Source organism: Dipteris shenzhenensis, chromosome 4 (genome assembly GCF_047967505.1).
Source record: "Dipteris shenzhenensis isolate YYH24624 ecotype China chromosome 4, Dip_SZ_1.0, whole genome shotgun sequence".
Lineage (NCBI taxonomy): Eukaryota > Viridiplantae > Streptophyta > Polypodiopsida > Gleicheniales > Dipteridaceae > Dipteris > Dipteris shenzhenensis.
Window position 1 is genome coordinate 54,368,542 of NC_141599.1, and position 21,926 is coordinate 54,390,467.

Consider the following 21,926-nt stretch of genomic DNA (forward strand, 5'->3'; position numbering starts at 1 on the left):
CCTACTCTAGGCTGACCTACCTACGTGCGTAGGACCTATCCTATGAGCCGGTACTACTCTTCCTATGAGACAAGAGCCTCCTTCCAATAGAAGGGGTGGAAGATGGGATGTGACCATACGAGTGGTCACATCTCATTAAATGTGCCCGTTCGATTCTCCCTAAGACCTAGGTTAACCTTTAGACCTTAGGTACTAGGGTTTCTAAGGTTCCTTGACCCCTCTTCCTACACTTTAATTATTGTAATCCCCTTTTGCCCCTAGGCATTGACCTATAACTTAGCATAACCCTTTTTCCTTCCTATCTCACTCAATATGTCTCCGATTTCAGAGCCATCTGAACGTACATCCTTCTCTTGACTAATCCCTTGATTAGCATACTAATTTGGGTACTACTAGATACTCATGTCATTAGATTTCCTCTTGCTTAATTTTTAGCTGTCCTCAGCTAACAACTAAACAAGGTTTAGTTCCTACTATCATGAATAGTGTTTGTGAACTACTTGCAGAATTAATCACTAGAAATTTTGTAGGGTTCCAGGATAACCCTTATCTCTTGTTTGCTATCTTACCACTCACCCTAACGCTTCTAATGCAAGCCTAATCCCTTAGGTTCACTTTATCTTATGTGTTCAGAATAATCAAAGAAAAGATAAGAATATTTATCTTTGTTAGTGCCCTATGGTTTTCCCTGTTGTCCTTCCTTTGGTGCACCTCATAGAACTAATCCTGCAAAATAAACAAATGGTCTAGTCCCAAGTGACCAGCTTGGAACTACTACTCTATTGGTAGCATTCCTCTTGATATCTTAGAGTAATACGTTGAGTAATACATTGCCTTCAGTTTCAGTTTACCAGGCTGAAACAGATTAACAATTGGGTGGTAAGTCCAATTGTCAATCCACTACAATGTATTTTCCCATCATACTCTCAAAGAGACAATTTGTAACCTCCTTCAAGGATCCAAGTAAAGTGGCCTCCAAATGTGGAAAACCCTCACTTGCTCTAAGGTACCCTCAATCTCTTAGTTACTCTTGATACTTTCAAAGTATCCTCTCAATTAACTCTTGGTACTTTTCAAAGTATCCTCTTGCTTAACTCTTGGTACTTTTCAAGTACCCTCTTGCTTAGCTCTTGGTACTATCAAAGTACCCTCTTGCTTAATGGCGCCACTATGAACAATATTTTCCTCTTTCTCATTTTTCTTTTCTTTTCCATCTCTTACTCTATAAAGTTTTATCTCTCCAAGATAACATTTAAGCACATCATAGCTATCAATTTTCTAGGATCATTTTACTATACGTGCTTGTAATTAACTATTGCAACTACATTCTCTTTCCTAGATTAATACTCCAATGTAGGTTGTCCAAAATTGGACGTATTCATGCAGAATAGCCAATAACTCCTTTATATAAGTGCTATACTTTACTTCAAGACTTCGAAGCTTTCAGCTCTCAAAGGTTACTGTAGTCCTATAGTAGCTACACACCCCTACGAAAAATCTCATCTCATGAATGTTCTTGGGAGTAAGTCACTCTGACTATTTTAGTCTTCTTGGAATCCTCCATGATCCCTTTCATAGAGAGATTTCTCTCGACAGATTGTTCAAGAAGAGTATTCAAATGGCCTTCATTATCAATCCTATCCATCCCTTCCCTTGATGCTGTTACAAATAAATGAATTGCAACAAATTCAAATGAGAGAGTTCCTTCACTTAAGGCACAACATGATTTTCCGTTTAGAGGTGCCCAGTTCTAGATTCGCTTCAATGGTGACAGATTTGATTTGCAGCAGCCGATTCAATTTGCACTTGATTTGCTGATTGATCTTGGACCAGCGATTGTCATCCATCAATTTGGTTGCTTCTGTCATTACACTTCGTTAAGTGTACCTTCAACCCTGCACTTCAATCTTAGTTGACCAAACCTCCATTGATTGGATTCAACATTTAGCATTGGACCTCAACCTTGCTTGAACGCATTTGTTCTCCTTTGCTCTTGACCCTGTGTATTTGATCCTTGTAGATTTGCCTTTGCGCAATCTTTTCGAGCCTCTGAATTACAATAATCTTTTGCCACTCGACGAACCTTTATTTGGGGGTAAAACACCAGCCATGCATCTGAGCGACGATAGGGCTGCATGGTGTTGTTGTGGTTGATCGTGGATGTGGAACATCGTGGGGCTTCCAACACCAGGCTTTGTTTGCAACTATGCATTGCGCACCTTAAACTCCTTTAGTCATTTGAGATGCCCTCGAAAGTCCTTCCACAATCCTTCGATCTCGTGCTTAGCTTCGCCTCTTCTCATCAAAATTAACCGATTTGGGCTATCTCGACCTCCAACACTTGATTTCTTTGTTATATTCAAGGGAAGGCTGAGACTCGGGCTGCATTGGCTCTCTCAAAGGCCTGGTATGCCGTTACGTGTAGCATCCACCTCAATTTGGACCACATCTGGTTGTGAATCTCAGTGTCGCTGGCTTCATGCTTCTTAACCACATCTGGTTGTGAATCTCAGTGTCGCTGGCTTCATGCTTCTTAGTTCCATCTGCGATGATCTTGGTCATGGTCTCGATCTCATTCTTGCCGCTGCAACAGTCGAAAAATCTGTTGTATCGTCCCACTTTAGACAAGCTTCACGGGGCACGACTTCTTCATGTTCGAACCTTTGTGCTTGATCGAACACCGTCCAACGTCCACCTCTCCTAGCCTTTGAAACTCAATGCCCACTCCCTCATCGCATTTAATCATTGAAGGCCTTGCTATGTCTTTGCCTTTGCAGATAAATCCTTAGGTGATCCACATGTGATCTCCTCTTTGCTTTGCATGAAAAGTGGCTCTGATACCAAATGTAATGAACCGATTTTTAGGGTTCATCTCTAAATCTCTAATTTCCCTCCATCCTACGACTCTATGGCTGATTTACAAGCCCTCCTACAGCTTTGAAGCTATGAGCTCTATGGTGGGTATTTCTTTCCCTATCCTATTCGTTTCCTACTCTAGGCTGACCTACCTACGTGCGTAGGACCTATCCTATGTGCCGGTACTACTCTTCCTATGAGACAAGAGCCTCCTTCCAATAGAAGGGGTGGAAGATGGGATGTGATCATACGAGTGGTCACATCTCATTAAATGTGCCCGTTCCATTCTCCCTAAGACCTAGGTTAACCTTTAGACCTTAGGTACTAGGGTTTCTAAGGTTCCTTGACTCCTCTTCCTACACTTTAATTATTCTAATCCGCTTTTGCCCCTAAGCATTGACCTATAACTTAACATAACCCTTTTTCCTTCCTATCTCACTCAATATGTCTCCCATTTCAAAGCCGTCTAAACAAACATCCTTCTCTTGACTAATCCCTTGATTAGCATACTAATTTGGGTACTACTAGATACTCATGTCATTACAAGAGTAGTGGCCACAAATGTAGTCGCATCGCTCACTGATGTAGCCTCGGTACGTGGAATACCACGGACTCTGATGTTGAGAGCCTTTCTAACCCGGTGTAGATATGTGATGGTCTGAAAGGCTGCATCTAGCTGGAGTGGAGAAGCACCAAACTCGGCCTGAATGGTACATACGGTTTCCCCCGGATCATCCGTAGAGCATGAGGATCTGCAGGCGCTCCACCCGTGTCCACTCTATCTCTGACATGTCACGCTCCCCATACCGGCTGGTCGGACCAAGGAGTCGAAGAGAAGAGCCTGGTCCGAGGGTCTTGGAAGTGGGAGTGAAAGCATTGTCTCTCTAGCTGAGCCAGTGAGGCGTATCCCCTGCTCAGTCTGGCCTGCATCGCTGGTCTCATCGTGAAGATCGGGGCGGAGAAGATGACCCCCAAGTAAGTGTATGAGGATACGATCTCAATTGGTGACCCACCGAAAGTAAAAGTAACCTGCTTCCGTTGAATGTTCGAGAGGTGTTAAAGATCATGACCTTGGTCTTGCCAAGGTTAACCTCCAAATCATAGGATAAACAAAAAGCCTGCAGTGCATCCAAGTGTCGCTGAAGCCTGGAGCCCCTCGGGTGTGAACGACAAGAGTGCCACGTCATCTGCATAAAGAAGAATCTTGATGATGATCCCGACAAGTGAGCAACCGGTCCCTCCGAACGCCCCCATGAAAGTCTCAAGCTCATCGATGTAGAGGCCAAACAAGGTCGGTAATAAGGGACAACCCTGTTTGACCCCTATGGTACTCAGGATCTCATACGTCCAACCTGCGCCTGTCTGAACTCGGCCTAAGACTCTCTCATACGGTGCCATGACTGCCTAGATGATCTCCTGATCAAATCCCAGTTGTCTGTAGGCATGTGATGAGACGAGCTCGAGGTACTGTGTCAAAGGCTTTGCGGAAATCCACAAAGCAACAATATACCCTCTCCTTCCGTGATCTTGCCTCCTCAATGACACTCCTGAGTGTAAGTATGTGATCCATAGTCCCATGGTCTCGCCTGAAACCGGCCTAACCCTCTGGTCTGAGCCCTCTCATCTTTGCGAACAGGCTGACCGATGCATCCAATACAACTGCATAGATCTTGGACATCACATGTCCAATCATGATAGTCCTGTAGTTACTCGGGTCCATGGAATCCCCTGCCTTGTGGATGGGGGTGATGGTGTTGAGTGTCTGTCATGACAAGAGAAATCACTAATCTGTGATTAGTAGACATTAAAACATTATTATTATGTTATATGCCAATGGTGTAACATGTATTTGTATTTATGATGGACACCGACCGATTTATTATGGTGGTGGATCATCTGAGTAGACGAGCTAGAGCCACTGCTTCAGACGACATCGAATTTGGACAGGTGATACTTATTCTATTAATAAAAAATGTGCACACACATGTCTAGGTCCTAGGGGCAATAGGAAGGGAAGGGTGCATTGAATGGTAGATGCATGGGTCATAGGCTAAGGGTAGGTGTAAATGAGAAGATGGAACTTGAGTGGTCTCAAGGGACATTGATGAAAGGGTATCACCCTCATTGTGAATCTCACGTTGCATTCTCTCTACCACATTGCATTCATCCGTCATCTCTCTCCCACCTTGCATGTAGGTCGAAATAGAAACAAGTACTCTCACGAGGGCACTCTTCCCCATTGGAGGACCAATCGACATTCAAATTCGACATTCAAATTCTGCATGCATTGCACACATTTGCATTCTCGAAAAGTGTGGATTTTCACATTTGGTATCAGAGCGGTGACGATCCACGAGCGGGACGAGAAGAGGGCGTTAGTTGCGGACGATGGAAGTCGCAAGAGAAGTTGCGGAAGAGGATCACGACCGACCGATCTCCGAGGTTCTGAGACAATGGGCTTTTCTGAAAATTTCTGGTCTTGAACGGTGAACGAGGTGTCCTCATGAGGTGGATTGCCCCCCCCCCCCCCCCCCCCCCTAACCACAACCACCACCACCACCCCTGCCCCCCCCCCCCCCACATGTAAATGTACCCTTAAAATCCTTAAACCGTGAGGAAAAGGGATCCCCCGTTCTCCCAACAGAAAGTTGGATCGGAATAAGATTTTAAGGGGGTGATCCACCCATCAAGTACCCCCTATAACCGTATCTAGAGCTCCAATCCGCTCAAAACAAGTAGCCCAAACGGAGCGTACCAGTTTACAGCAGAAATACAAGAAGAAAAGCTTGAAAGAGAAGGGAAAGGAGGTCATTTGAAGTGTCTTCTCAACACAAACGAAGACGGAGTCGGATAAGTACCACCAACTCTACAACACTCGACTTTTGCTGTAAATAAACCTTTTTTTTTTGAAATTACAGCAAGACATTTTCTCTCTTGTATTACTAAAAGAAAAGAATGGAAGGGGAAGGGACATATAACAATGAACTTATTCCTTTTCCTCCATTACCCCAAGGAGAGAGATAAAGAACACCTTCACCCCCTCTTGAAGAGGATGGATTAGGTGAGAGTTATACACATCTTGAGTATGATAACCCACAAATAGATTTACAAGAGTCTCTCCTTCAAGAACCTCTTGATAGAGAGTTCTCCTTTCATAATGAAAGAAGAAATGAGACCAGCCAAGAACAAGGTGATGAGTTCACGCCTTCAACTCAAAGCCCAGTACACATGGATTATAATCCAAGTGCAAGAGGAAGAGAGGAGACTCCTGTTGATAAGCTGATTTTCCAGCTTAGCAATATGATTGAGTAGTCCATTATGACAAGATTAGGGACTAAGAGGACTTTAAACTTCAGGGATGAAGAGTTGAGTACCCCTTCTAAGAGGTCCAAATTCCAACCGCGAGAGAGAATTGAGTTCCCCAAATATGATGGGGCAAGGGAGGCTCACAAAATCCTCAATTGGATTCGTCATTTTGAGCTATACTTTGCCCATCAAGACAAGACCGAGCAAGAGAAGCTTGCTCTTGCCACATTGCATCTGTAGAAGGATGCTCTAATGTGGTGGTCCTTGTCACAAACAGGAAAAGAGCCTATTCATGAATGGGCTAAGTTCGTGGAGCAGCTGAAAGCCGCTTTCATGCCACCAAGGCATGAAGAGAACCTAACCTTTCGTTGGGAGAGGTTTAGGCAGTTCGATAATAAGAGTAATGCAGATTTTACAGCCAGATTTTGGAAACTCTTTCTAGAGTTACCCGAAAAGAGTGAGGAAGATAGGAGAAAGAAGTATTTAGCAGCCTTAAGCCCAAAAGTAAGGTACGAGGTTGAAATGTTTAACCCGACCACGCTTAAGGACCTCACTAAGTTGGCTGAAATAGCCGAGAGGAAAGTGAATCCGCGTAAACCCTTCAACAAAGGAAATGAGAAAGCTGTTGTACAAAATGTTAACAGCCAATCAAGTCCTGGATGGATACCATTTCCTTCCATGACTGACGATGAGAAGAAAAAGCTAATTAAGGAGGGAAAATGTTTCGGATGTAAGAAACATAAGCCAGGGCATCCATGGCATAAATGTCCTACTCTATTAGCCAAAATTGTCAAAACCAATTCTGTAAAAGGGAAAGGCAAAGCATCCAAGCAGGAGGGTGAGGCTTCTACCTCCTCATCCCAAGACTCTATGATGAACATAGAACCAAGAGTAAATGCTATCCATTCAGCCAACACTGGTGTATGGATGTGTGAACTGAATAGAGAGTAGGCATATTCATTGTAGAGTATGGACAGAGAATAATTATTTTTCTCCTCCGTGTAGAGCGTCTGATAAGATAAATAGGGCTGAAATAGAAGAGTTGGAAAAACAGATCGAAGGTCTATAGTTTCTATAGACTAAGTAGCTCTCCATCGCAAAATCATCCATAGCCAAGGTCTACCTAGTTCAATGAAAACATTTGGGTGAGAGAATCGTTTTAATACTAACCAATTTGTTGAGAATGTGTTTAAGCTTATTGAGCAGGTTACTGTAAAGAGATTTCAGCAGCTAAGTATTCATAAGAGGATTCTGAGCATGAAGAGATATTGAAGAGGCACTGCAGTGGTACTTCTGCATTTTGAATATTCAACATCAAGAGGAACCAAAACTTGAAGATGAGATTTAAGTTCGGATTCAGAAGAGGTCGTGTACTACCAGTAGAAGATTATTTGTAGATTATGAAGAGGAGATGCAAATGCAGAAGTAAAAGAGAAACGTACGCAAGAGAAAGAGACAAGAGAGGATCCAGAAGAGGACTTCTGCCCATTCAAGCAGGAGGGAGTGTCATGACAAGAGAAATCACTAATCTCTGATTAGTAGACATTATTATGTTATACGCCAATGGTGTAACATGTATTTGTATTTATGATGGACACCGACTAATTTGTTATGGCGGTGGATCATCTGAGTAGATAGGACTAGTCGAGCTGGAGCCACTGCTTCAGACAGCATCGAATTTGGACATGTGATACTTATTCTATTAATAAAAATGTGCACACACATGTCGAGGTCCTAGGGGCAACAGGAAGGGAAGGGTGCATTAAGGTGCATTGAATGGTAGATGCATGGGTCATAGGCTAAGGGTAGGTGTAAATGGAAAGATGGAACTTGAGTGATCTCAAGGGACATTGATGAAAGGGTATCACCCTTTCATTGTGAATCTCACGTTGCATTCTCTCTACCACATTGCATTCATCCGTCATCTCTCTCCCACCTTGCATGTAGGTCGAAATAGAAACAAGTACTCTCACGAGGGCGCTCTTCCCCATTGGAGGGCCAATCGACATTCAAATTCTGCATGCATTGCACACATTTGCATTCTCAAAAAGTGTGGATTTTCACAGTGTCGAGGTGCGGGGGAAGCCAAGGCAAACAGCGTCATTGAATAGCTTTGCTAAGATCGGGGCTAACTTGTCAATCCCATATGCAATAAACTCAGTGCATAGCCCCTCGTGATCCTTCGCTCGGTCATTGTGCAGTTTCAATGTCGCGTCCTTGACTCCCCCTTTGGTGAACAACGTGCAAGTGGTGGGACGAGGTGTGTGTACGAGATATGGAGTGGGCTGGTGTGGGACATCATAAAGATGGTGTGCATACGTGTGCCAGACTCTCGTGTCGGTAAGGGGTGATGGGGACCTACGCTCAAGGAATCTCCGCCAAAAATCCTTAGAGTTGCTGCTGTACAAGATGCGCAGCAGCTCCTCATTTCGACGAAGAAATGCCTGCTTCTTCCGACGTACGAGACGTTAGTACTTGCGTACCATGTCTGGTGTGTTCGGGAGGTGACATCTGGTTTCAAATCGGAGCTGTTGGCGATAAGCCTTGCACTCCACATCGTACCAATTGTTGCAGGGTACAGAACCAAGAGGTGGTGGTCTAGTGGACCGTGTGGTGTGGAGAAAGATTTGGAGGGCAGCCTCGTGGAGTGTGCGACTATTCAGGGCAGCACGGTCCTTTATGAGTGGTATGTGATCAATGTAGGTTAGGAGTCTGTTTAGGCGTCTAGAGTGGCCGGTGAGAGGCTGTGATCAAAGTGTATGTCGTGGTAGGTGCCGTGCTTCCTACGTGGTGTGTGTGGTGTGGCTAAGCGTGGGGTGGCGAGAGGGGAAAGAAAGGTCGAGTAGTAGTGTGGGACAATGTATGACACCTCCGATGTAGGTGACATAGGTAATGAAGTGGACGGGAAGACTGTAACTATAATGGAAGGAGAGAACGATGTCAAACCCCTCTGTCGCGTAAGAAGAGAAGAAGTCAATGTCAAGGGTATGTCTGTAGATGAAGAAGTAGTTGGACAGGATGTGGCTGTAGATGAAGCCATGGCTGAAGCTGAAGCTGAGGTAGATCCCGTTTTGTGAGTTGCTTTGCTATCTACTTGGATCCAAGTTCACTCTGGTTGAAGCAATTATTCACATCCTCGAGCTTTAATTGTGTCTGCTGGTTTTTATCTTCTTTCTTGATTTTGTCGTTGTCTTTCTTCCCTTTTCCCAACTCGGAGGCTGACTGTTGTGATCCTGTAGCTATTTTCCAATGTTTTTTTTACAAGTCTTGGTGTGGGGGCATGACGATCCCCCCCATAGTCGGAAGGAAGGTTGTCATCATCAAAGATGGGTGATGAGCGCACTGGGAGAAGAAGTCTGGGCGGGGGGGGGAGCAGAGGAGCCAACGAAGAGAGGCGGATAAGCAGACCGAGGGGGGGGCGCAGGAGGGAGATGCAACGAAGTGGAGCTGAGGCGGCGAGGAGAGGGGCTGAGGCGGCAGAGGAGTGGGCTGAGGTGGAGCAAGAGAGAGCTGCGCGAGGGGGGCTGAGGCGGCGAAGTAGGGAGGCGGAGGCGGAGAGCCTAGGCGGAGGCACGGAGTAGGGAGGCGTGGAGGGACGGAGCAGAGAGGCGGGAGGGTCGAGAAGGGAGCAGACGGATTAGGGAGGTGGGAGCAGACGACAGAGCGAGAGAGGAAGGAGCAGACGGAGCAAGGAGGCGAGAGCTGACAGAGAAGAGAGAGAGGTACGAATGTGGAGAGCTAAGGACACAAGGAAGAAAGACTATTCTGGCTTGTTTTTTGACACAAATCAAGCGGGAGTCGAATAAGTACCACCAACTCTATAATAAGCAGGGGGTGGGAGTAGAGAGAGAGAGAGAGAGAGAGAGAGAGAGAGAGAGAGAGGGGGGGGGGGCGGTAGGTACGAATGTGGAGAGCTAAGGACACAAGGAAGAATACTATTCTAGCTTGTTTTTTGACACAAATGAAGCATGAGTCGAATAAGTACCACCAAGTCTATAATATTTGATTTTTGCTGTAAAATAAACCTCTGCTTTGAAATTGCAGCATGTCGTTTCCTCTACTAGTAAAAGGAAAGAATGTAAGGGAAAGGGAGGTATAATAATGAACTTGTCCCGTTTTCTCCATTGCTAGAAGGAGAAGGGAAAGAACACCATCACTTTCTCCTAAGGATCCATTAGGTGAGACTTATACACATCTTCAGTATGATAATCCAAGAATAGGACTACCTTCCAATTTCCTACAGGAACCTCTTGATAGAAAGTTCTACTATGGAAATGAGAGGAGAAATGAGCCCACCCAAAAGTAAGATAATGAGTTTACACCTATAGCTAAAAATCCCCCGCACATGGATTATAATCCAAATGTGAGGAGAAGAAAGGAAGAGTCTCCCATTTGATAAGCTGGTTTCTCAACTTAGCAACATGATTGAGCACTCCATAAGGACAAAACTAGGGACTAAGAGAGTTTGGGAATGAAGATATGAGTACTCCTTTAAAAAGAGTCAAGTTTCAACCATTTGAGAGAATTAAATTCCCTAAATATGATGGAACAGGGGAGGCTGATAAAATCCTTGATAGGATTTGCCATTTTGAGCTGTACTTTGCCCATCATCACAAGACCGATTAAGAGAATCTTGCTCTTGCTACATTGCATCTACAAAAAGGATGCTTTAATGTGGTGGTCATTGTCTAAATAGGAAGAGAGACTGATCCTTGAATGGGCTAAGTTTGTGGAGCAGCTAAAAGCCACTTTCATGCAACCGAAGCATGAAGAGAACTTGACCCTCTTTGGCAAAGGTTTAGGCAATTGACATGAGAGTAATGCTGAATTTACAACCATGTTTTAGAAGGGTTACACGAAAAGAGTGAGGAAGACAGAAGAAAGAAATACTAGCAGCCCTAAACCTGAAAGTGAGGCATGAGGTTGAAATGTTCAATCCAACCACACTTCACTCAACAGGTTGAAATAGCTGAAAAAAGCTGAATCAAAGACCAACAACAAGCCATTGTGCAGTTTCAATGTCACGTCCTTGACTCCACCTCTGGTGAACAACGTGCAAGTGGTGGAGCGAGGTGTGTATATGAGACTTGGAGTAGGCTGGTGTGGGACATCATAAAGATGGCGTGCATATGTGTGCCAAACTCTCATGTCGGTGAGGGGTGATGGAGACCTACGCTCAAGGAATCTCCGCCAAAATTCCTTAGAGTTGTTGCTGAACAAGATGTTCAGTAGCTCCTCCTCATTTCGACGAAGAAATGCTTGCTTCTTCCAACGTACGAGATGTTGGTACTTGCGTACCGTGTCTGGTGTGTTCGGGAGGTGACACCTGGTTTCGAGTCGGAGTTGTCGGCAATAAGCCTAGAGAAAAGAAGAAGAAGCTTAGAGAGTGAGAAGAAGAAGAAGAGAGAGAGAGAGAGAGAGAGAGGGGGGGGAGAAAATGATGGCCAAATTTTTGAAATTACTATAATCGATTTTAACTTCTTACAAAAATCCCCATCGCTAAGGCCTAAGGCCAATAATACATATAGTATGTGTATAGATTACTAATCTTTGAATAAACTTACAATCAAGAACAAGTATCAAAATCCAAGAGTGGATGATTCATTGCATGTGCTTAAAGGTGCTCAAGTTTTTAGTAAGTTGGATCCGGATGAAAGCTAGAGATGAACAAAAGACTGCTTTTCGCATTCTTACTGACATTGCGAGTTTTTGGTTATGTCTTTTGGTCTAACTAACGCTCTAGCCACTTTTAACAGGCTGATGCGAAGGCTTTTGCGACCCTACTTACGAAAATTTGTCATAGTCCTCTTTGATGGCATTCTAGTTTTCAGCAATAATGAGAGGAACATAAGGATCACCTTGCTAGGGTGATGGAGCTCCTAAGGAGTGATTGTTCCTAAATACAAAGAATATTTGGGACACATTGTGTCTGCTAAGGAAATTTAATTTAGTCTTAAGAAGGTCAAGGCCCTAATTGAATGTCTGATAGCCAAAGATAAAATTGAGGAGAGATCCTTCCTAGGGATGTGCAGTTATTACAGCAGATTCATTAAGAATTTTTGCATGCCTTGCTTCTCCACAGATTTGTTAAAGAAGCATTCCTTGAATGAGTGGGGACAGTTCACCAAGGAGCTTTTCCAGATCTTAAGAGAGCGTTGGTCACTACACCGGTGTTAATATTCCCTAATATGGAGGAGTTATTTGCCATATATATAGATGCAAGTGGTAACTCGATTGGAGCGGTGTTGATGCAAGGGTGGCATCCCATTGCTTATGAGGGTACAGAGCTTCAAGGGGCTGAGTTGAAATATATCGCATATGCTAGGGAGGAGTTACTGGCAGTTGTTCATGCTTTGAAGCTATCGAGGCATTACCTTTACGGTGACTGACCAGCAGCATTTGTTTCCTCAACCTATTGTCTCTTCAAGACAAATCAAATGGGCTGAATGCATTCAATCATTTGGGCAAACCAAATATTGAATATCAGCTAGGGAAGGAGAAGTTAGTAGCTGATGCTTTGAGTAGAAGGCCCCAAGCTAATCACATTTTTGTGAAAAGGCACTAGGAGCAATGGTTGAAGCTTGAAGACTTCGCTGAAATTGATGGACAGATTCAGCGTAATCAAATTAGAGGCCTATTCCAATGGATACCTATTGTTGGGGTGTACCATATGTTACCAAAAACATTTCTGCATTGAATCATGAGTGTGAAACAGAATCAGTGTCACAAGACACGTTTCTAGAAACATTTCGAGATGTTGACAAGCTTTTCGTCTAGAAATGTGTAAAATTAGTGTATTTTATATAAAAGAAAAAAATAGTGTATTTTATATAAATTATATTTCAAAAAACGTTCCACATTTAGCATGTTTCTTAGAAACGTTTCGGGCAGGAAACGTTTTTTCATGTTTCTCCTGCCCAAAACGTGTTTTCTGATTACACTGGACAGAACTAGCTCTATTTCTAACTAGTTCTAACTAATTTGGACCAACAGATAGCCTTAGACTAGACCACTCCAAAGAGTAGAGTAGAAATAATCAGATTTAGCAAAGAAGCGCATATACCTAGATGAATCCAAGAACATTCCCAAACTCATCCTCTAAAAACACAACATAGTGCAGTTTCAATCTCATGATAGTCACTCACAAGGTTGAAAACCATAAACTCCATCATGCATAGCAGGGACTAGCTACTATGACATCCCCACTGACGTCATCAGCGCCCAATAGTGGGTGTAGACCATAGTATAAAAATATGCTCTCACAATATGCTCTCACACATACAAATCCACACACCCACACATACTTGAGCATCCATTTATACAAAGTCTTCGTACTGAGTTTCTGTCGGCACTCCGGAGGTGAAGGGCAGACTCAGCCATGATGAAGGCTAGCACTAAAGGAGAAGCGTACCCTATCATGAGGTCTAGGCTAGTTAGGCTAGCAGGAGCTTCATTCATTAGTTTGGTTTTAGAGGTGAGACGCTGAAGTAGCAAGGAGGTACCTTTTAGAGTTGGAGAAGAGGCAAATAAGGGGCTGCACTTACACAGTAGCTTGTGAGGGGCTGCACAAGGATAGAAAAGGATTATTTTTTATTGAATTCCCAGCTGAGCAGTGAGCCCTGCTGTACAATCCAGTTTCATTCAATGAATGGAAGTACAATGATAAAATTCCCAGCTGAGCAGTGAGCCCTGCTGTACAATCAAGTTTCATTCAATGAATGGGAGTACAATGATAAGAATAGTACATGTGGGACAGCCCAACCTTTTATAGAAATTAGGGCAGGCTGTTTTACAACTGTGCTTATGGGATAATTCCCCCAAAACAGCCACATGGCAAGACACTAACAGCCTAAAGTGCAAAGTAATTACAAGGCTAAATATAAAGTCACTAAACTACCCCTTTTGTTACAGAGTGACTAACATGCGAGTCTAAACTCTAGACATAAGAGGCATTAGAGGGACCATTGATAAAATCGATAGGTACTTCCTTTGGCCTAAACTTTGCAAGGAAGTTTCAGCCTTTGTTCAACAATGTGATGTATGTCAGCACATTAAATCTGACACAAGTAAGACTGCTGATCTTTTGCAGCCTTTACCTATTCCCTCTGAAAGGTGGGAATGTATTACATACAAATTTTGTGTCTTCCTTTGGCCTAAACTTTGCAAGGAAGTTTCAGCCTTTTGTTCAACAATGTGATGTATGTCAACACATTAAATCCGACACAAGTAAGACTGCCAATCTTTTGCAGCCTTTACCTATCCCCTCTGAAAGGTGGGAATGTATTACATAAAAATTTTGTGTCAGGATTCCCCAAGACTGGGCAATTTGAGCAGATTTTTAAAGATGTTCACCCACGTGTCTAGGTACTAGGGGTAATAGGAAAGGGAAGGGTGCATCAGAGTGCATTAAATGATAGGTGCATGGGTCATAGGCTAAGGGTAGGCCTAAATAGGACGATGGACCTTCAATGATCTAAAAGGTGACTTCCGTCAACGAGACTTGGCATGCGCCAAGAGGGTTAAACATGGTTAACCAAGATGTGCCAACTTTGGTTGGAGAGACTTGGCTATAATTAAGGCGCATCGACCCTTGGTCAAAGCTCCTTAATTATGATCAAGCGCGTTGACTTCGGTCAACCAGAGAATAAATATATACTTTTTATATTTGTTATGTGTGCACTTGAGGATGTGAAGTTAGGTGATCAAAAGATCATTGCACCTATTGAAGCTCTATTTTGGCTGCCTACCAGTTTCGCCAACAGTGGGCTACAGGTTCTAGTTCTCAAGCATTAGTTTCTGACGTCTGGTGACCATCTACTATTGGATGCACCGATGAAGCTGCTTTGACAAAGGCTATATGCAGGACGATGGCCAGACGAAGTGCGAATGTTCATGGGGCCCTACAGCTAGCAAGCTAAGCGAGTAGTCAGGAGCGGGGGTCCACACCATTCCTTGGAGAGAACTTTGAGAAGACGACTGCTTGATGCCCTGGGCGGAGGGCTAGCAGGGAGGCCTAACAGGCATCACAAACAACTTCACGCAGGCACACGTGGCGCAGGTCCATCGTTGGACGGAGATATCGACAGAGACGCTCGACGGAAGATTCATGATGGGAAAAGCCTTCGTCAAGTTTTATTCCCCCGTGACGCGTGTGTGAAAAGAAAGTCATTGCTGTGGTTAACAGAGCCGGCGACACTGACGCGATGCTCTCGACGGAAATCTTTGCCAAGGTTTGGGCAAGTTTGCATATGCTGACGTGGTAGCCAGCATGGCGTGGCACTCAGGACACCAGAGCTGACGTGGTGCTTAGACGTGGCACCACGTGTGGCTGACGTGGTACACATGAGCTCACATGGCAGTGTACAGTTCAAACGCTGACATGGCATCCAAGCCTTAAGGGCTGCTGATGTGGCAGTACACGTGGCACTCAGCTCAGAGGCTCATGTGGCAGACTTGAGGTTAAGCCAACCTAACCTTGGTTAGTGGACTAGTTAGAGATCCAGTTAGTTGACCCAACCAAACTAGTCTGGTCACTGTAACCAGACTGTGGCCAATCCACTTAGTCTAGTTGCAAACTAATCAGACCAGAACCAGTCAGTCTGGTTAGAGTAACCAGCCAGTTACTCCATCTGGTTACTGTCCCCCCCCCCCAAAAAAAAAAAAAGAGACAGTTGCAGAGACTGTTTCTGCCAGCACTCTTCACCTATCTGAGAGAGTATTTACTGTCGAAAAAGCAGCAGAAACACAGTAAAATCAGAGATTTGCAGAAAAAGAATATGCATGTCTTTGTGCTCAAGAAAAAATTGATTCAGATGCATTCTGAATGCTTTTTGCAATAGCCAAATATGGGGCAATATAGTTATTGATGCCTTGGCAACTTTGTAAGTATATGCCTTGAGTTGACAGCCCAGTACTGGCATAGATTGTGAATGCAAGACACCTCTTGTTGAGGTAATTTTTCCCTTTGAAAAGCAAAGACAGCGTGCATCAGTTGCATACACAGTGTGTGTGAGAAACTTGCAGTTCTCAGACGAGTTGTAAGAAAATGGCTCAATCACCTATCCAGTGGGATTCACAAGATAGGGATGTACATCCAAGACAGAGAAGTGTGCAGCAAACTCAGAAAGAATTTGAGAGATGGTACGCACTCGTATAATCTCAGAAAAGATCCAAGGGCTCAGCATTTGTTTCAAACAGAAGCAATGCCTAATGCAGCATATGATGTGCCAATGCCAGAGGCACACTCTCGTGTACAGCCAGAGAAAGAGAGATCTCATAGGGGACGGTCTCATAGTAGGAAGAGATCGAGGCATCATCACCAATCTCCCAATCCTTCACCGTCTACCTCGAGCTCAACTTTTGTATCTTCTTCTTTATCAAATAAACCATCCAGGAAAAGAAGGAAACACAACAAGTCCAGGAAGAGTAAGTCTTCCAGAGAGACCAAGAAATTCAAAGAGGGAGGTAAATCTGTCAAGTTTATGACCTACAATGGATAGTATGGTCATACAGACAAAGCATTGCAGTTCATCAGGCAGTTTGATGCTGCATTCGGTACAGAAAAGTTTTCAGAATCCTCCAAGTTAGGAATGGTCAGTTTGCACTTGACAGCGACAGCTAGTGCATGGTGGAGTGCACAGACCATAGATGGGTCAGCCCCAAAGAAGTGGAAGGACTTCAAGAAAGCCTTCTACCAACAGTTTATGCCTAAACAGTTTAGAGATCATGTTCTTCAAGATTGGGACAGTTTGCATATGGATGCAGCAGATACAGTGGATGTGTACAACCAAAAGTTTTGGCATGCTTATTTGCAGGTTGCACCTTTCAAAAAGATCTCCAAAGGAACCCAAATGAGAAAGTACAGAGCAGGTCTCAGTCTTAGAATCCAGGCAGTGAATGCTTTGGGGGCAAAGAACATTCAAGACCTTATGCATTCAGCTTCAGTAGCTAGTCTTGTGCCGTTACAAGATCCATCCACGGTACTATCCTTGCATGCAAGACGTGCCGAAAGAAAGAAAACTGATTTTTCAAAATCAGAAAAGAAAGAGTGTCCCAAGCTTGAAAAGAAAGGGTTTCAGCCTCACAAGCCGAGGGGTACTCAGTTTTCAAAGTCATATAAAGGCAAATCTCCATTCACCCCTGAACAAATAGCTGAATTCCGTAGAGATGGGAAATGCTTCAAGTGCGGCAAAGAGGGGCATGTGGCTGCCCAGTGCCCAGAAAAGCCTTCAACTTCGAAGGGAAAAGAGGCAAAGAAGCCACAGGGACTGCAAAAGCCAATGGCAGGAGGAATTCCTGACATACTGGATCATGTTTCAAACCCAGAAGAACGAGAATTGCTGCTATCATGGGGCAAAGTCAGAGACCAGCAAGCGCTAATTTCATTTGATCCAGGGGCTACTGATAATTTCATATTAGAGAACCTAGCCCTGAGGCTGGGAATAAAGACAGAGGAGTTGGGCAGGGCTTTGGATGCCGATCAGATGTTCTGTCGGAATCCTGTGCCAATCACTCCCTTGATAGGGAAGCTCCGTCTTCATGTACAGAGTTATGTGGATCAAAAAGACTTCTTCATTTCTCCACTGAAACATCATGATGTAGTCTTGGGAATGCATTGGTTTCATCACAAGGCAGTGAAGTTGACTCTTCCTGAAAGAGTGCTGGAGTTTGTGCATAGGGGGAAAAACCAGCGTTTAGTTGCCAGGAATGAAGGGGAGACTATTCCCATTGTATCTTATGTTACATGTGGTAAAACAATAAAATCTGCAAATTCCGCGTACATGGTTTTTGTAAAAGAAAAAGAGAATGATATGCATGCTGAAATGAATGATACAGACAAAGATAAGTTTCAGTTTCTTGTAAACTTTAAAGATTTCTTTTCCGATGCTTTGCCAGGGGAGTTACCCCCAAAGAGACCAGAAGATCATCACATAGAGTTAATGCCTGGTAGTGAGCCATTCAATAGGTCCCCCATACAGAGTTAGTGCAACTCAACGAGAGGAGATTATGACTCATGCAAGACTTGTTGTCCAGGGGGTTGATTCAGCCCAGTTCTTCTCCTTTTTGTTCCCCTGTACTGCTAGTACAGAAGAAAGATGGCTCATTCCGTATGTGTGTCGATTACCGCGCACTGAACAAAATGACCATCAAGAATAGATTCCCTATTCCGCGCATTGATGATGTGCTGGATCAGTTAAATGGAGCTTCAGTTTTCAGCAGGATAGACTTGAAGAGTGGCTATCATCAAGTCACAATACAACCACAAGATGTGCATAAGACAGCTTTTCGCACTACATTCGGGTTGTATGAATACTTAGTGATGCCTTTTGGGTTGACAAATGCTCCAGCCACATTCAATAGAATGATGGATCGCATCTTCTGAAAGTACGGGCATTTCACGGGTACTTTCTTTGATGATATCCTAGTCTTTTCAAAGACAGAAGAAGAGCACAGGGAACATCTTGCTTTGGTATTTCAAGAACTTCGAAATCATCAACTTTTTGCCAATAGCAAGAAAAGTGAATTCTTCTTGGAAGAGATCCATTATCTGGGGCATATAATATCCAAGAATGGGATACAGATGGATCCGGCAAAGATCCGAGCCATCCAAGAATGGCCTGAGTTGAAAACATTGCATGAAGTCCGTAGTTTTTTGGGACTTTGCTCCTATTATAGGAGACTTATCAGGCATTTTGCTGATATCGCAGCTCCATTACATGACCTTACTAAGAAAAATGCAGCCTTCACATGGGGAATATCACAGAAGAAAGCATTCAATACACTCAAGGAGAAGTTGACTACAAAGCCTATTGTTGTAGTCCCGGATCTTTATCAACCTTTTGATGTTGATTGCGATGCTTGTGGAGAGTGTGTTGGGGCCGCATTCCATCAGAATGGACATGTAGTAGCTTACGAGAGCCGAAGATTGCGTGATGCTGAAAGATATCTGGGAATCTATGAGAAAGAGTTATTGGCTGTAATTCATGCCATCCATACATGGAAGCACTATCTTTTGGGTGCAGATTTTACTGTTAAAACAGATCACCAAAGTCTGAGATACTTTTTGACTCAAGAGCACATGTTTGCACAAGGGTGCTGTCCAAGAAGCTCTCACTACGGATGGTCACCGAAGCTCTTTGAGGAGCATGCAACCTGAGGAGTGCAAAGACAGAAGTAGAAGCAGTGTTTATACTCACCATAGAGCATCTAGGGCAGTGGACTGCTGTGTGTTTTTGGATCTCTGGTGACGCCTTCTGTAAGAGTGTTTGGCTCAGATTTGTGCAATATATTCTAAGGCATTTTGGACTGTTCTATTGCTGTCTATCTCCTGAATTTGGTGCTTGTAAGCTCTCTCTTGTGGACACAAAGTTTTAAGTTATGAATTAAAGCATTTCCTTCTCCTCTCTCAGATTGTTCCATTGCATATTTTTCCATCCTGTGGAAGGTAAAAATCACAGTGATGCACACACAAATCCTATCAGCTGCCTCCTCTCTTTTATTTCTGAGACACCTTCCTTTGGACTATCAGGAAACCCATAGTGCTGAAGCCTTCTTTAGGTCTGCTGTGTGCCGATTATTTTTAACATCGAAACTGCAGCTTACCAAATGCTAAGGATCCATTGTCGCATCAATGAAAGGCGATTTAACTTCACTTTCTCCAGGTGTCATCTCAAAACGACAAGAATGTTTATGTCTGAAATCCTTCATTTCAGAACTATAGAATTTCTGGCTTGATGGTGTGTTCCCAAGCACCACCATCACAAATTATTATTTGCCCATGAGACTCACCCCATGGTTTTGGAAGGTTAATGTGTGCCTCCCTCTAACGCCCCTTTCCTCCCCCACCTTCCATCCCCTCCTCCCAGGGGCTGCTGACATTCAGCATTTAAATTAGAATGCAAGCCCTCTGAAAAATGGAAAGAAAGTAATAAGAGACAGACACTTGAGCAAGATACTTGGAAAAAGCACTAGGGATCCTATTTGCTTTGTACCCTCAAGCTCAATATTTTGAAAAGCAGTCGTGATGTACAATGCTTGATAAGAACTTGATGCAGGACAAAGACAGGCTGTATATCAAGTTGAGCTGGTGGTGGTATGGCTGCTAATTTGTGTAGAGTAGACATTGCAGGGAATGGCATAGGAGTTAGTCCCTGCTATTCGATGGAGCTGATGGTTTTCCGGTGACTATCATGTGGTTAACCTGCACTATGTGCTACGTTTAATATCCCCCAATTTAATAAGAGGTCAACCAATTCTTTCATATACCTTGCAATAACTTCGTACACCTGGGAGGGGGATAAATTCACATGTCAGAAGGGCATCAATTCAACTTCCTGAAATAATTGTTCGAGTTCCAATGTGCATAAGAGAAAGGGGAAATTCCAATGCCAAGAAGCCTAGCCTCACTTCAACTTCCTGAAATAAAAGTTCAAGTTCCGATGTGCATAAGAGAAGCAAACATTGACCAGACAGGCATATGCATATATTCTAGTCTTATAAAGCCGTGGACATAATATAGGCCCTTGAGCAAGGATGCAGACGACTCTCCCGAAAGGGGGAAGAAATTTGTACAAATATTCTAGTCTCGTAAAAGAGGTGAATATAAAGTAGGCCATTGGACAAGGATGCAGATGACCTTCAAAAGGGGAAGAACTTTCTACTTTCTTTGGTTGTTTTGAAAGAAATTTGGGACGCGACTATTGCTACGCTGATGCAAGACGGAGGCAGAGCATCCCAAGAGAAGCACTTGGAGGTCATTACAAGCAACAATGAAGTCTTAGGTCAATCACACCGACTGTCAAAATGATAATACAAAGGCATAACCAGGCTGCAATCAATCTATTTAGATGTGCCAAACATCTACTTCAAAAGCTTCGATAGTTTAAAACTGGGTAAAGATGGACAAATGCTAAAGCATTACAACAATTGGTATTTCAAACTTCTCCATTAAAGGCTGGGATGGCGCAAGAATGAATGAGGAACCACGCTGGAGTGGAAACACTTACTGAAAAGCAGAAGGGCGGAGGCTGCTCCCGCCAAGGAGGAGTAAAAGAAACGGCGCAAGGCAATGTCATAGCAGGCATCCCATTTGGCGTCGAGACTGAGCTGGGGAGGAGTCTCTGGACGTTCGTCTGCCATGGGCGCTATGGGCGGTGCCTCTCTCTCTCTCTCTCTCTCTCTCTCTCTCTCCCTCTCTCTCTCTCTCCCCCCTCTCGTCCTCTCTTCCCCTTCGCTCTCGCCCTGCACAATAATTCGTTGAGCAGCTGCTGCGGCCGCTGCCAACTTCCTGCGCGCTGGGAATGGCGAGTGGATCGATGGAACCGCTGATTCAGGCTACCAAGCTGTGGTTGCTGCACTCTTTCCTATTTTCTTTTTTGAACAATCATGCTTAGAAAAGAACGCTTAGATGTCTCACATAAAATGAATTGAGTCTCAACTAACTTTGGCTTTAAGGGAGAGACTATGCTTGCCATTGGAGGCCCTACATTAGAGGATTTAAACCCTAGTCGTGTAGTAGTAACTTTAACATGTGGTCCTCATGAGCCAACCAGCCCCACTTTGGGCAGACACTAGATTGTACGTATTTGAAGGCACCCCCTGGCAACAACGAACGGGACCTTCTCTCTACAAACCAACAAAAGCAAGTGCATTTGATGCAGGAGGAGCTCCAGATTAAAGGTTCCAACCATGATGCCTTCAATGGGCAACTTTATCTTCACCTATGTTGCCTTTATTCTAGCCTAATTCTTCACACATCTGACCTA

General features: G+C 43.9%; 1 protein-coding gene across 1 annotated transcript in view; it reads right to left on the bottom strand.

Moving 5' to 3' along the window:
- The window catches only part of LOC147903057 (MICOS complex subunit MIC10-like), a 28,440-nt gene extending 6,847 nt beyond the window's left edge, over positions 1-21,593 (bottom strand). The window contains exon 1 of the mRNA XM_087373460.1: positions 21,168-21,593. Within this exon, the coding sequence (XP_087229586.1) occupies positions 21,168-21,300 (133 nt within the window). The 5' untranslated portion in view covers positions 21,301-21,593. The remainder of the gene's footprint in view (positions 1-21,167) is intronic.
- Positions 21,594-21,926: the final 333 nt, after the last annotated feature.